The following is a 14,773-nucleotide window of genomic DNA, read 5'->3' on the forward strand; positions in this document are numbered from 1 at the left end:
TGTGTGTGGTCTTTAAATCTTCTCGAAAAAGCTATTGAGGTCATTGTAGTGGGATAACCACACTGCATTTCATGCTTTTTTCCTCCTAAGCAGAAAAGGCTCTAATTTGACCAGCTGAGTTCCTCCTACTGACAGCACCCATGTCTGTGATGTACCCAGTAGCCATGTCTCATTTCTGACTTGCCCTCAGAACTTTGGTTATTAAGTCAAATCCCTCCAGCTCTGAAATGTAGAGAAATACCTCCCTGGTTAGAGAGTAAGCTGCTCCTTGTACTTGTATTTTTGGGCACGGCGATCTCCTCTGAAAGGTTTCCCTGAGGGCTACACAAGTGTGTGCTGGGTCGTGGGGCACAGGGCCATGGGGGAGGAGAGATGCTCAGCTCTGCTTTGGTACCCACGCTCTGATGGTCTGTGAAAGCTTGGGGGGTTGGTTTTGACAGATAAAAGTGAGGGGTGGGGACGGGGACATTTTTTTTTTTTTTGCTCTCCAAGGGTAGGAAAACCACATCTTGCCCAGCCTTATTCACACAGAACTTGAAACCAACTATAGGGTCTTTTCATAGCCAGAAGAGAAAATCAGAGTCCTCCAGAGAGTGATTCATGCCCCAGACAGGGCTCTGAGATAACAGATGATTCACCCTCTGGAGATGCTGATCATTTTCCACTGCTGATGAGGTGAGGTGAGTAATATCTAGACAGCTACAGTCAGAGGAGACAAATCCACCTGGGCTGCCCGAGGGAGATGTGGGCACAGCAGAAACTTACTCCAAGTGAAGAAAGGTTGTGGAGTGAGGCCATGGAGGTGACTCAGAAGAATTTGATCTCCTTCTTGGTGGTATTTTAGTATCTCCCACCATGAGGGAAGGATCTAGCACCCCAGTCACAGCAGAGGCACAAAGACATCAGTCTCCTGGTCCCAGCTCCTCAACATCCCAACTACAAACCTGGCCCAGGCTGTTCCATTGCAATGCCAAATGCCAGCGGGGCTGATCCCACTGCTCTTATCTCAGGGCTGCAAAGGGGAGGCAGTGAAGCTGCTTGCTGGGTCCTACCAAGAACACAGTGACCAAGCCACAGTTTTTGCCCCTGTAAAAGAGTGTGATGCATGTTCTGCCAAGTGGATTTACCAACAGCTTTTGAAAATGTATCGGTGCTCATCATTGCAGTAAAGATGCCAGTGCTCTTCAGAGGTCCTGGGCAACATGCCCTAAACAACATGGGGAGACAAACTGAATGGCAGAGAAAGCTGCTGGAATACCAAATAAGGTCCAGCCATGCACTTGGTTTCCCAGTCTGGGATACTCTTGAACCCAGACCTGGATTTGGATCAGGTCAGTATAAGCAGAGGAACGAGTCCAAAATCTGAATCTTGAACTTGATCTATATTCTAATGCACCTTTTTCTCCTCAACCCTGGTCTGATCTTGCTAAGCTACTCCTGCCAGTCCTGGTGATAAGCACAGATCTTCCATGACAGCTGGGTGAAGTGGAGGGAAGACCTAGAGAGAGGCAGGTTGGATGACAGCCTGTGGTACATGGAACCAGAAAAATCTTGTCTGCTCAAGATCTGTGCCAAAAAGCAGTAACTCCTCTGAATTTGGGTTATTATACCTGAACCAAATCATGAGAGGTGGCCTCAGAAGGAAAGCCTCAGTCCTTTCCAGGGACATCAGCCCACCTGAATCCAAACTGTATCATCTCTTCTCTGTCTGTGCACTGGCTCCACTGCACAAGCTACAGGGGCCAACATTCCATTTTCAGGTGAATCTAAGATTGTACAAGCTACACCTGGGAGGAAGAGTCATGGCAGTGGAGCCAGAGAGGGTCCTGCTTCCACAGAGCCAGTGAGGAATACTAACTGCAGCCAAAGTCCAGCAAGGACTCATCACATCTTGGCTGCATCAGTGCATGACAGATACCTGCAGTACATCCAGATGTGTGGCACATCTGCCTGAAGTTTTCACTTGAATGTGGTAGATGTCTGCTCTCGGACCCTCCTAGACTGTCTTCTTTGTAGAAATGCTATTAAACCCTTGAAATACCAAAATGCAGATCGGACTTCTGAAAACAGGAATGGGGAGAAAACTCCACTGAGTCAGCTGTGCTGCTCTCCAGAGCGGGCTGTGGGGAAGAGGAGCCTCAGGGAAAAGGGGATTTGAGAGATGGGACAGGAATGTTTTGAGCAGCAAGTGTCCTCTAGAATGGAACGACCTTCTTTAGCATGCTGCCTGCACTGTGATACTTGTCCTGGGCTCTTTTTCCTGCTGCAGGCATGCTTTCTGTTGTAAAGATGTCTTTGAGAGGTGAAATTCAAGGTCTTTTGCTCTCAGCAGCAACAATCACCAAGGAAATGTTTGTGGTTGCTTTGCTTCAGTCTGTCTTCAGGGATGCCATAAGAGCTACCTCACTGCTCTTCCCTGACTTCCCTTTCCCTGTGCTTCAAAAAGACCCTGCAGCCAGTAAATCAGGTTAAAGGGCTGAGGTGGTCTTGCCACAAGACAGCTCCTACGCCAACAGACTGTAAGTCACTGCTGTGTTGTGTTGACTGTACAGATATCTGTTTTTTCCATAGCTTTTATCCTCTAAACAACCAATGGAAACAACACCTTCCAGAAACCTCACTGCGTCACGTGTGATTTATAGAGAAGAATATTGTGGTGAACAGCAAACTGTCAAATCTCAAACAGATCAAAGAAGCGAAATGAGGAATGAACTGACTGAGCTCTTCAGGACATGCTGATTCCTTCTGTCATAAGAGTTTATATGCTTGTGAGAATTTGACCAGGTGGGAAGAGCTTCCCCTCCTTTGTCAACATCAAAGCCCACATGTTCTCAAATTGCTCTAAGTAATTTTTTGCATTTTAATCTTTGGCCATATGTAGAAAAATACTTTCCTGCCTTTAGGGACAGGGGATGAAGCAGTCTTCGCTGCGTTTTCACAAGAGTCCAAATGGATTCTGCTAAATACATCAGAGCAGTGGCAAACCAATGGGGTGGAGGAAGTGGATTGTTTTAGTTAGAGGTACAATTAACCTGTATGCAGGGAATTACGAATCGGGCTGTTTCACCACTTAGAAGTGGGAAGTGAAATCAGAATATAATGGGAAATTACACTTGTAGAAAACATGAAAATGCTTTCAATATTTTAAAGAACAATGTATATGACACAGTTTGCATCACATCAGCTTGTGAAGGCATCAAATCCTTCTGCAGGGCCAATGTGAAGAGGACAGCACTGCTGTCATATGAGCATCTGACTCGGGAAGGTGCTGTTAGAGGGAATGGTGCTGATGGGACCAGAGCGTTCCTCAGGGAGACTGCAGCTGATTTCAACTGGGAACAGCAGGTTTTTGGAAGAGTGATTCCCAAGGAATGCACAGAACAAAGACTGGGAGGGAGAAGGGGGAACTAAAATGATTGCAAGGACAGGATCCCAGGAAATGGGACCTCTTGAGTTGCTTCAGGCAGTGTTTGCCAGCAGTATGGAGCATCTTGCCGGGGAGACCCAAAGAGAAAACCCAAAGTGCAGGGTGGAAAGGAGTCAAGAAGAATCTGATTTGGTGCTGCAGGGTCTTGAGTCCTCATGAAAGGAAGTGCTGCTGCTGCTCTTGGAGGCAGAGCAGGGACTGGAGCAGGGACAGGAGAGTCTGACAGCAGAGGAGGAGGTGAGTGCAATGGGGAGATTTGTCAGCAAATGTCTGGGAATTATTTCCAGATTTCATGTGCCTCAGTTGGTTTCTGTGCTTGCAAACACAAGTGCTGGAGGCTGCTGGGGCAGGAATAGCTGTGGGGAAATCTCTCAGTCACAGCTGGTCCCTGACTATTGCTGATCACTTGGATGTGACAGAAATATGTGCAAGTTACTTTACAGGACTGGATGGGCTTTGCAGATCTGTAGCCAAGACACCAGACTTCTGGTTCCCTCTTACCCCAGATTTTAGTATTGATGGACGTTGATTCACATGCTCTCTCTCCTCTGGAGCAGAGTTACCTGAGGACAAATCCCTGCACATGCAGGCCAGGGGATGGGCTGGAGCTGTGGGTAACTCCTTGATTCACGTCATGTGCCAGGTACCAAGGTGTCCTGGTTTCAGCTGGGATACAATTAATTTTCTTTCCAGTGGCTGGCACAGGGCTGTGTTTTGGATTCTGTATGAGAATAACGTTGATACCACACTGATCTGTTGGTTGTAGTTGGGTAATTCTTACCCTAAGCCTTTTCTGTTTCTGGAACTCCACAAGTGAGCAGGAGCACAAGAAGCTGCAAGGGAGCATGGCCAGAACAGCTGACCTGAACTGGCCAAAGGGATTTTCACACTGTAGAACATCATGGCCAGTACAGAAACTGAGGCAGGGGAGTTGTCTGGGTGCTGCCCATCACTGCTGGGCATCGGTCAGCGGGTGGTGAGTAATTATATTTTGCATCACTCGTTATTCTTAGGTTTTATTCCTCTCTTTTCATTACAATTATAATAAGTATTATTGTAATGTTTTATTTTGTTTCAGTTATTAATGTGTTCTTATCCCATGAGGTTTAACTTTTCTTTCTGATTCTCCCTCCCACCAGAGCAGGGTGGGGGGAGGGAGCAGCTGCATGGTGTTTAATTACCAGCTGGGATTAAATCATGACACAAGGACTTAAAGAGGACATCAAGTTTGATGCACAGGTGGATGTCACAGCTAGAAGTCATCTATACTCAACCATCACCTCAACTCATCTCATCTGTACTCAGATGTCTCCTTTTGAACTGTGTGTCCCTCTCCAGCTGTGAATGGAGAGGATCAGGCACTGCTGGCAGTGATCTGTCTCTGAAGGCATGTTCCTGCTTTCCCGGAGATTAATTTCTCTCCCAGTGCATCTACTTCTCTCTCTTGATCAAAAGGTGCTACTCAGACACATGGAGATGAGCTCAGCTATAGCCTTCCACACTGTTGGTGGGGGTAGGTGTGTGTCAGCATGTCCATGCCAGCTCTGTCCATAACGTTGGGGTCTGGTGTCTACGTGAGGAGATAAGCCTGTGAAAGGAGAAATGAGCTGCCATGAGGCAGGAGAGAAATGAGGGGATGCCTTGTCCAGCAGGGACAAATGGGACTCTAGAAGCTTTGTGCCCACGCTGCTGCTCTTACTGAGTCACAAATCCTGCTACTGTCCTGGGGATGCCCAAAGTCTCTCAAAATCCCAGCAACTAGCTCTTGGTGCAGTTCCTCCCCAGTCTGGAAGAGGGAATCCCAGGGAAATGCAGAGGTCTGGGGTTCCTGGCCACAGACTGGAAATCTGATCACCACGCTGAAAGCACAGGCTGCTGTTGTGGACCTGAACTAAAGTCATAACTTCAGGAAAGCTGCACTGGGCCATTAAGGAATCTTATTCTCCTGTTGCCCCTGGGCTCAAAGCCGAGTCAGAGAACTGTGATGGCTGTCCAGAGGCCACCACACAGCCCCCCATGCTGGAAAAGCTCTGACAGTCTTCTGGCTGGCATTAATCTCCCCAGTCCAAGCTGATGTAGGCAACACCCACCCAAACGAGCCTGACACATGCCAAGCACCTTCCCAAAGTGCTGATCTGCGAGAAATTCCCGAAAGAGCTTTCCATAGATATTTGAGAAGGAAAAATGAGGAGTTTATCTTGATCTCTTAATCCATCAGGTTTTTTCTCCTCTCTGCTTTCTCTACCTAGGCAAACTTGATAATTATAATTTATAGCACCTGCTTACTTTGAAATGCCTTGGACTCCTCCTGCCTGGCAGAGGAACAGACACAGTGCCCATCTGCTTTAGGTAAGTGCTCACAAACCACAAAGTCGTTAATTAGACTGACACACGACTCTTCCAGAATACACATGGTATGTTGTTACTGCACCTATAAACCACTGGCAACCAGATACTCTGCCAGGGGATCACAACTGGATCTGAGCATTACGTAAAGCTTTGGCACCCCTTGCAGGGCTCAGAGCATTGCCATCAGGTGTGCGTGTTCTTTCTAATCCTCCCCACTGGGCTTCCCAACATGCTTCCCAGATAAATCAAGCCTGCTGGGAAGCAGCTCCCTCACACTTGGTAGGAGGTTCAGTCTCCAGAGCTTTGCCTTCTCTTCTTTTGAAATCCAAATTCCTCTTTGTACTCATCTAGTGATCTCTGCCAAGGTCTCCTTCCTGACAGCTTGGGCTCCAGGCTGTAATGCCTTCACATCCTGTAGCTGACAGGGAGCAGGGCAGGTCTGGTTCTGGCCCCACAGGCATGGCTGCAGCTTCAGAGGACCTGTGGGGAAGGGTGTTTGTAAAGACAGGGGTGTCTGATGTAGATGGGGATGTTTGGGTGGATTTGACACTTGCCCCCTCAGCCTGGCTGGCATCCGTGGGGCTGAGTGAACAATGGACATATCTGTTTGGGAAAAGCTGAACTCCCACAGTGGGTGCCTCCCTCTGCCAAGGGGTGACACAGACCACAGGAAGTCCCTGATGAATGATGGCCAGTGATACACAGTGGTCCAACCTGGAGCAGCCAAACTTTGGGTCAGCACATGAGGTGATGGGCAATGGGCATCCTAGACCTACAAATTCCTTTGGCACAGAGTTAGGTTGAGTGATTGAAAACCTCCTCCTGGTTGGTCAGTCTTCCCAGCACCTCTGTGAGAGTTTGCAGGAGGAAGCCTTGTTTGAAATATTATTTGCCAAAACTCAGGACCACATCTGCCTCGGTTAGAAAAGGTGTGGGGGGAGCACACAGGGCAATGGGAACATCCTGTTGGAGAGAATCCTCAGGAGAACACTTTGACCCTCCCATCTCCCCTAAATTTGCCTGAATAATTTTTTTGGCATTCTGTCTGTCCAGTGAAGGACTGGATCTTCAGTAATTTGGGTTTCATGAGAACCAGTGTGCCTCATCTAGAGCAGTCAAAATTAGTGTTCTCTCATTGCTGGTTTGACAACACATCTTTTGTGGGTGACACCAAACCTGCCATGAAAAACTCTGCACACCTGAAGCTCATGGACTGGCAGCTCTGAGAAAGCTCCTTGCCTGAAGACAGGTCCTCAGTGGAAGGTAAGCACAGGGGGAGGCCCACAGAAGCAGAGCAGCGTAAGCATGGCCTTTGTAACACCTGTTTTTCTCTTCTAGAGACAGATGTGAGAGCAGGACCCAGGCCACTGTACAGGGAGCTGCTCCTTCCTCTCCCTGGAGCTGGAGCCCTTGGTTCAGACTGCCAGGAAGCAGTGTGGGAAGGCATTTGGGCTGCACGTGCAATGCCAGAGGGCTCCAGTATGGAACAAGCTTTCCTGGGGACCAGGCACCGGAGCGGAGAGTTCACGCCCTGACTGTGCCACCGACTGATCATTCTGGGCAGGGCACTCCTACTTCCACGTGCACCATCACCCGACAAAAAGGAGGAATGGCTTCCTTTCTGCTCTCTGAGTGACAGCATTTATTGGAGTTCCTTCCTGCACAGACTTCCCTCTCCTTGAGCATGAATGTGAAGATGATCTCCTGCTGTTTGGGACTCACAAACTTGCTTCAGACTTCCAGCTGTTCCATGTCTCACAGCACACATTCTGCAGAGCCTGAGGAGCATCTGCTTCCTTCACTGTCCAGCACTCTCAGGCAGAACCTGTACTAAGGGATTTCCCATGCCTCGTGCCTGGGAGCCAAGCTTGGACCCCAGCAGTGCAGCAAAGGGACATGGCAGTTCAATTCCAAGTGCCACCAAAGCTTGGGTGCATGTGTCCTATCTCATCCTCTTTGAATGCCCAGAAGCCAAGACAGCTGCCTTATTTGGAGACAACTGGAGTTCAATAATCATTTTTTCACTTTCCTATTTCGGAGACTCCACTGACACAGTTTTTTGCTACATTTCAGCTCTAACTTTGTGCTGTGCAGGCAGTAAAGGCCAGCATCTCTCTATCCCATAGTGGCTAAAACAACCCTTTCTGTCCCACTTGTCTGGCCACCTCAGCCCTTTCATGGCTTGGGAAGTTCTTCTGGTAGAGCTGTGCCCAAAACAATTGCTCTCAGCCTCCACTTAGTTTGGCTGCTTCAGTTGTAACCCTGAGAAAAGACTTTTGCATTGAGAAGTCTGCCTTTCTTCTCCTTTGTCAGTTTGTCCCTAAGGGATACACACTTTCCCTCCAAATGCTGCCTGAATCCCAGAATGACAAACATGGACACCAAATGCAAACATCCAAAAGAGCAAGAAAATAACCAGCACTGTTATTACAGTGCTCTTATTACCAGACACTTTCTGTCTGGTACTGCTGTTCCACCCCATTCCCACTGGCTCCCCTTTTCCCCCCCTTCCCAGCTGTCCTGCCTGCTTGTCATGTGTTGCCAACTTACAAACAGAGAGTTAATATTGCACCAAGTGCCATTCCAGTCTGGTAACTCATGGGCTGTAGGGATGTGCCATAAAGCCACTTCCCTCTTGAGTGGAAAAAAGTTGTCTCTGGGCAACACAAATACAGTGGATCTCAGATAGCCTGACCAGTAACACTGGAAACTGTGCTGTGGGTGACCTATAGGTGTTCCAGGCTGGTTAATTTTTTGGCTACGAACACACAAGAGTCTCATAAACTTGTGGAAAATGACTCAGATATTTGAAAAAGAGGGGAAAAAAAATCACTCTAATGCAGACCTGCATGGAGCCTCTTGGTCTGAGGTGAGCAGCTACATTTGGAGAAGCTGTGGCAGCACCAGTGGAAACCGAGCAGAGCATCTCAGCTCTGTATTCACCTTGGGACAGAGTGCTGTCCATGCTGTGCCACTCCTGTGGGTGGTGGCTACAGAAGAGCATCTCTGAATATGAGCTAGAAGGGGAACTGCAGGACTCTGCAAGCAGTGGCTGCTCCTTCAGGGGAGCAGCACAGGATAAGACCCACGATGTTTTCCAGGTCATGCTTCCACCAGTGTGAGGCACAGCAGTGGTACAACCTCATAACACACTGTGTGTCTTCAGAAATGTCCCCATCCACACAGAGCAGGGCTGTGCCTCACATCCATGCTGGGCTTAGTCACCAGACATGGTTCTTGGGCCTTCACCCAGCCCAAGGTTCTCTGTTGTGCAGTTTCTGTGTGAAGAGAGAAAGTTGCTCTCTACAGCTGCCTGAAAGGAGGTTGTAGTGAGGTGGAGGTCAGTCTCTTCTGCCATGTTTCAAGTGATAGGATGAGAGGAAATGGCCTTAAGTTCCACCAGGGGAGGTTCAGATTAGATACTAGAATTTTTTTTTCACTGAAAGAGTGATCAGGCATTGGAATAAGTTGCTCAGTGAGTGGTGGAGTCACCACCTCTGGAGGTGTTCAAGAGGTGTCTGGATGTGGCACTTGGGGATGTGGTGTAGGGGTCATTATGGTGGTGCTGGGTTGATGATCTCGAAGGTCTCTTGATGATTCTGTGATTCTGTGAAAACGCATATCATCATCTTTATCTGTATGTGCCCTCCATGCTTTCAAGCTCGAGGTCAAGCTCGAGGCACAGAGAGGGCTTGGTGTGGTGCTAACACGAGGCAGAGCTGGCTTGTGACTGTCACCTTGGAGAATAACTGTCCTGGGGGACAGCCATCCCAGAGAATAACTCTGTACTCCCCATGCTGAGGGCAGGATGCAGCCGGTTGTTGATCTGTGATCGGGGTCTTTCTGAGAGGCACCTTCTGCCCCTCCTCTAAGCAGGTAGCTCTGACAGGGCAGAGTTCTCCATTGCAGGGAACACCTCTGAAATTTTTGCTTCCAGAATAGATTGACCCCCACCCGGCTGAAGAGCTGGACCCAGCCTCTGGGGCACACATGGGAAAGTGACTTCTGGGAACCTGACTGATCTCTTATGGCTTTACCCTGAATTCTTGTAGGCACAGACAGAACAGGATGGGTGAGGTGGGTTCACTGATGTGAGACCTACAGAAGTTACTACTGTTCTGCTGCTTGCGTTTTGTTCCAGAAACCTTTCTCCTGGAGAAACCTCACTGGCACAGGTTGCCCAGAGAATCTGTGGCTGCCCCATCCCTGTAAGGGTTCAAGTCCAGGTTGGACAGGACCTGGAGCAATGTGGTCTATTGGAAAGTGTCTCTGCCCATGGCAGGAGGTTGGAATGAGATGAGCTTTAAGGTCGAGCCTAGTTTCCTTCAGGTTGTCTAAAGCAGCTTATTTCTTCCTAAAATTTGGCTTCAGTGTTCAGTTTCTGCAGGAAGAACACTGGATCCCAGCTGGCCTTACCTCTCCCTCACCCAGCTTTGGAGACATTTGGGGAATCCTCACTGGATGAGGTGGCCTCCAAGTGCACTATGAACAGGTGCCTCTGTGCTAATTCACTCCAAGCCATCCTCCCACCCCGCACCTTAAACGAACCCAAAATGCTGCGAGCAGCTTCTTGGAGTGTTTTGCATTTCTCACATGCCGTGTGGTATTTTGGAGGGGGTTGTGGGCTGAGGAGATAGAGCACGTGGGCCTCACAGCACTAGCCAAGGTGGCCATCCATCAGTGCCCCAGGAGAGGTGGCCCAAGCTGCAGGGTTGGGTCTGCAGGCGCTGAACCTTCAGAAACAAAGGTTGGGTCTATCCAGCCACGGGCTCTGGCAGCACTGGTTGTCACAGACTTTCACAGGCAGAGGAGAGAAAGGCTGAGGGGGGGAAAGGGGCCTTCCTGGGGCAGCCCCCTTGCAGTGACCTTCCATGTCATGCTTCCCCTGAAAAGGAAGTCACTCAGAAAACAACCTAATCTCCAAATCCCTGGAGTTGGGGGTCTTGACTCTGGCACCGGTGGTGATGTCAACACAATTTAATAACAACAACCACCATGTGCCAATGATGTTTCAACAACAAAGGTTTCAAATCTCTCCTGGCAGAAAGAACATTCATATCCTGCACAGCAAACACCCCCATTGCAAATTAATATTTAAATTAATATTTACAGAAACTCCTACTTGGTGCTGGGAGGGCCACACATGGAGAATTGTGACCAGTCTGGGTCTGCACAGTGTAAGAAGGATGAAGAGGGTGCAGATGGGTGCAGTGGAGGGCTGGTGACTGAGTCAGGGTCCCAGGGCATTTGACCCATGAGTAGAGGTGGAAGGAGCTGGGTTGGTTTCACTCAGCAGAGAAGAAGCAAAGAGCATAGTAATAATAATAATAAACTTAGCAGAAAGAATCAAAAGCTAAAAAAGATACAAAAATAACTACCTTATTGTGTGACCTTAAAAACAAATGCTACGAACAGCATTTATAACACGATATTAACTAGTAAAAAGAGAGTTTAAAGGGATACCAAAACCGGATCTTAACACAATATTATGTATAACTATCACATCTGCTAGTGATGCACAACCAGAGATGATGAAGCCAAGCTCTTCACGGTGGTTCCAGGTGATCAAACAGAGAGCAGTGGCCGCAAATCCCCTTCCAGGAGGTTTAGGTTGGACCAGAGAAAAAGCTTCTTGCCCAGGAAGAACAGCCCCAGGCCAGGCCACCAGCCAGAGGGAATCTCTGTGCTTGGGTAGACAAAGCTGCAACTGCCTCACTGAGTTTTTGGGATAGTCCTGCTCCGAGGAGGAGGCTGTCCTGGAGACTCCCAGAAGCTGCTCCTAACCAACGTTTTCATGATAAAAGGGCTGTGTGAGACTGGGACTGAAGTTAAGGATTAGGGATAAGGTCAGTTTTCCAGTGGCTCAGCCCAACTCAGAACACTCTTACAAGCTTCAGCAGTGCTGCCTACACCAGCTGGGCAATTCCCAAACACACCTTCCCTAAATTCAGTGACACTATCGGGGTCAGTTTGCAACCATGTCTACGCTCAGAAAAACTGCAAGTATTTCAGAGTCATGCGATTTTTAGTGAACATAGTAGCAAAAACCTGCTGTGGATATAGTTCAAACGAAAAGCACAATCACAAGCCTCAGCTTCTTCTCAGGGCTGAATTGCTAAAAGTGTGTTAAAGCATTTCTACCCTGACACAATTACCCTCCATTTGGGTAAAACAGCCCAACTCTCATGCTGACAGACCAGAGTGTCCTCTGTGCTCCCTGGCAGGTCCCTTTCCCACTGCAGTCCACAGTGGAGAGGACAGAGACTCTTTGGGTGGATATTTTCCAACGTTCCTTGACATATGAGTTGGTGCTGGTGGCCTTTTCATCACGATGCACACATGGGGAGCTGTAATTTCAACATCCTCTACCAAGACAGTGTTTCTTCCTTGAAAACTGCCCTCTTCTCCCTTCTACTCTAAGTGACAGTAATCTTTGCATAAATTGGAAAAGAAAAGGAAGAAGGAACAGAACATCCTTGACAAAGGAACTAATGACTCAAATGCTGGGAAGGCTGGGGCCCCCAAGGGATTGTGCAGCTCGCAGCATTGATTTTTAATGACTTACAGAGATTGGAGGTTTGGAAGATCTCTCAGTGCCTCTGCAGGGATGCGACTCAGCTGATTGTTCTGCAACATCCTATAATTAGAAAAAAGAAAACTTTGTTAAAAAAAAAAAAAAGCCTGACAAAAAGGGAGGATGTTGCCGCATGTTTCTGAAGCTGTCCTGGGCTCCCACTGGAAAGCTGGAGGTTTTGGCCACTCGGGGCTCTTGAGCAAGCTCCAGGCTGCTGGCAGGTGAGCTGCAGCCCAGGCTGGCCCAGACCCTGCAGCAGAGGGGCCGAGGGGTGAGTCTGGTGCTGCAATGGGGGTCCATTTGGAGGATGTGACCATAAAGGGGACTCTGCCCTGCAGACATGCATCTGTTATGCCACAGTAACAGCAGCGCTCTCAGCCAACTGTCCCATGTTTATCCTGGTGTAAGGCATCCCTTCCCCGCGTGCGTCAGCGGTGGTTACCTCTGCAGGGTGATGGAAATCAGCCCCTGGGCAGGTTTCCTATCCCACTGTGGGCCAGCTGCAGACACAGTGGGTGAGGAACCACTCCACAGCTGTTTGCTGAGGGGCTTTGCAGCCTTGGCACCACTTGCAGCAGTAACTGGAGCTGTTGTGGAAAAAAGCAAACCAGCTCAGGCATTTCAGAGACAGCAGGTCCCTGGAGCTGTTGGGCTGGAGGGGCAGGACCCAGGAGGACTCCTCAGACATGGAAGTGAGCATAGGGTATGGAGAAGGGCTGTGGACATGGACGTACCTATGCAAGTGATGGGAAAGGAGGAGACAGGGGTGGCAGTGCTCCTACCCCAGGGGTGGGTTTCTGAGCTGCTCTAGTGGTTGAGGCAGGGCGAGAACCAGACCCCAAGTGGTGTTTCAGATCTGCTCAGCCACTACCCTCTCTCACTGACCTGCTGGAGAACCACACATCTGAGTTTACTGGTGTGCATCACCTCTGCATCTCTGGAAAGGTTCAGTTTTTGACTCTGGACCAGCCTCTGTCCGGAATTGGGACATCAGTAGCACATGCTCCTCTGGATAAGAGAGACATCCCAGCATGGTAACTGGGCCGGGGAAAGTGCCTTAAAAAACAATGTTTTATGTATCTGAGGTTTCTCTTTCCAAAACCTTCAGAGTGGTTGGAGATGGCACAAAAAAGGAAATGGTGCTTAGGGTCCTGTTGTAATTTACTGCCAGTGTCAAAGGCACGGCCTTAGTGGTAAGGGGCAGCCCAAAGAGCACAGATGGAAGCAAGAAACTTCCCCATTGCTGTGACTGCCAGCTTTAGTGCCAAGGATTCAGAGGTCTGACATGAAAGGAAAGTTGGAAGGAGACAGTTGTAGAGACAAGCTTTAAAAAAGGAAAGCTATAGGCCACACAACTCTTCAACTTCTGAAGAAAATGGGGACTAACCAGTAAATTATTTGTAGGTACACAGAAGAAAGACCAGGGAAACTAGGAACTGTCAGTAGGGGCTAGTGAAAAGCGAGTTTTGGATTGCCAAAGCAATCCATTATATTTCCTATACAGGGTAAAAGAGCATGGGAATGGAAAGGAAAGAATACATATCACCTACCATGACTTTAGTCAGATGCTATATTTTGTCATTCAATGCAGGAGAGAAGACACATTTGGTACAAAAGGGCAGCAGAGAGGCCATACTCAATAAATGGTTCCCTTTGAAATGAAGAACATGTTTAAGGGTCTGCAGCATCTCACCTGGATTGGTTATCTAGCATTGCCACCAAGGACCCAGATGATGTCTGGGAGGGGAAGGCTGGTACCACTGCTGGCAACACAGGGCTGCCCAAGGCAACTTGTGCATATGAGGAGGGGTGCAGAGAGAGGTTAGTGTGGGAGAGCTGCTGGAAAACACAGAATCCTGCTGGGAGACTGAGAGAAAGGCTCCATGGATGAAGAAGGGCAAAAGGCTGCACAAATACAGCTGGGCCTTGGCTTACAGCACTGCTGAAACTGCCTGGGCTGGTGGGGATCCCAGGAGACCAAGGGCAGGACAGACTTGCTCTTGGGAGTGTGCAGAGACCCTGTGGGGGTGGCTAAGAGGGGGTGTGAGGAGCAGGACACCATCTGTGATGCTTCTGCTCCTCTTGGTGCTGGGCAGGCTTTGGCCAGGCCACGCTGTCCCACCCAGACCTGCCCTGCAGAACACAGGGCAGCAGGAGCAGCCTGACAACAACGGGCAGAAGGATGAGGAAATGCCAAATCCTCACCTGTGGGGAACCTAGAATAGAAATTATGGGGGTGGTAGAAAAGCACGATTGGGATACTTGAGTCTAGAAGAGACAAGGCTCAGGAGACACCGTGGGAACATCAGGCACAGAGATGTGCAGGGTACTCACACACTGGGTCAGGGCAAGGCTGGGGATGGTTGAAATGGCCCCCCTGCCATACCCTCCTCCTGTATCTCCTGTGCACAGCTGGTCCCTGG

The 14,773-nt window shown here is 49.0% G+C and overlaps 1 protein-coding gene across 3 annotated transcripts in view; it reads right to left on the reverse strand.

Moving 5' to 3' along the window:
• The window catches only part of LGR6 (leucine rich repeat containing G protein-coupled receptor 6), a 134,800-nt gene that overhangs the window by 55,122 nt on the left and 64,905 nt on the right, over window positions 1-14,773 (reverse strand). For all 3 annotated transcript variants that reach the window (XM_017821487.1, XM_017821486.1, XM_017821488.1), the window contains one exon: window positions 12,342-12,413. In XM_017821487.1, coding sequence (XP_017676976.1) covers window positions 12,342-12,413 — 72 coding nt within the window. The remainder of the gene's footprint in view (window positions 1-12,341; window positions 12,414-14,773) is intronic.

Source organism: Lepidothrix coronata, unplaced genomic scaffold (genome assembly GCF_001604755.1).
Source record: "Lepidothrix coronata isolate B3197 unplaced genomic scaffold, Lepidothrix_coronata-1.0 Scaffold90, whole genome shotgun sequence".
NCBI classification, from domain to species: domain Eukaryota; kingdom Metazoa; phylum Chordata; class Aves; order Passeriformes; family Pipridae; genus Lepidothrix; species Lepidothrix coronata.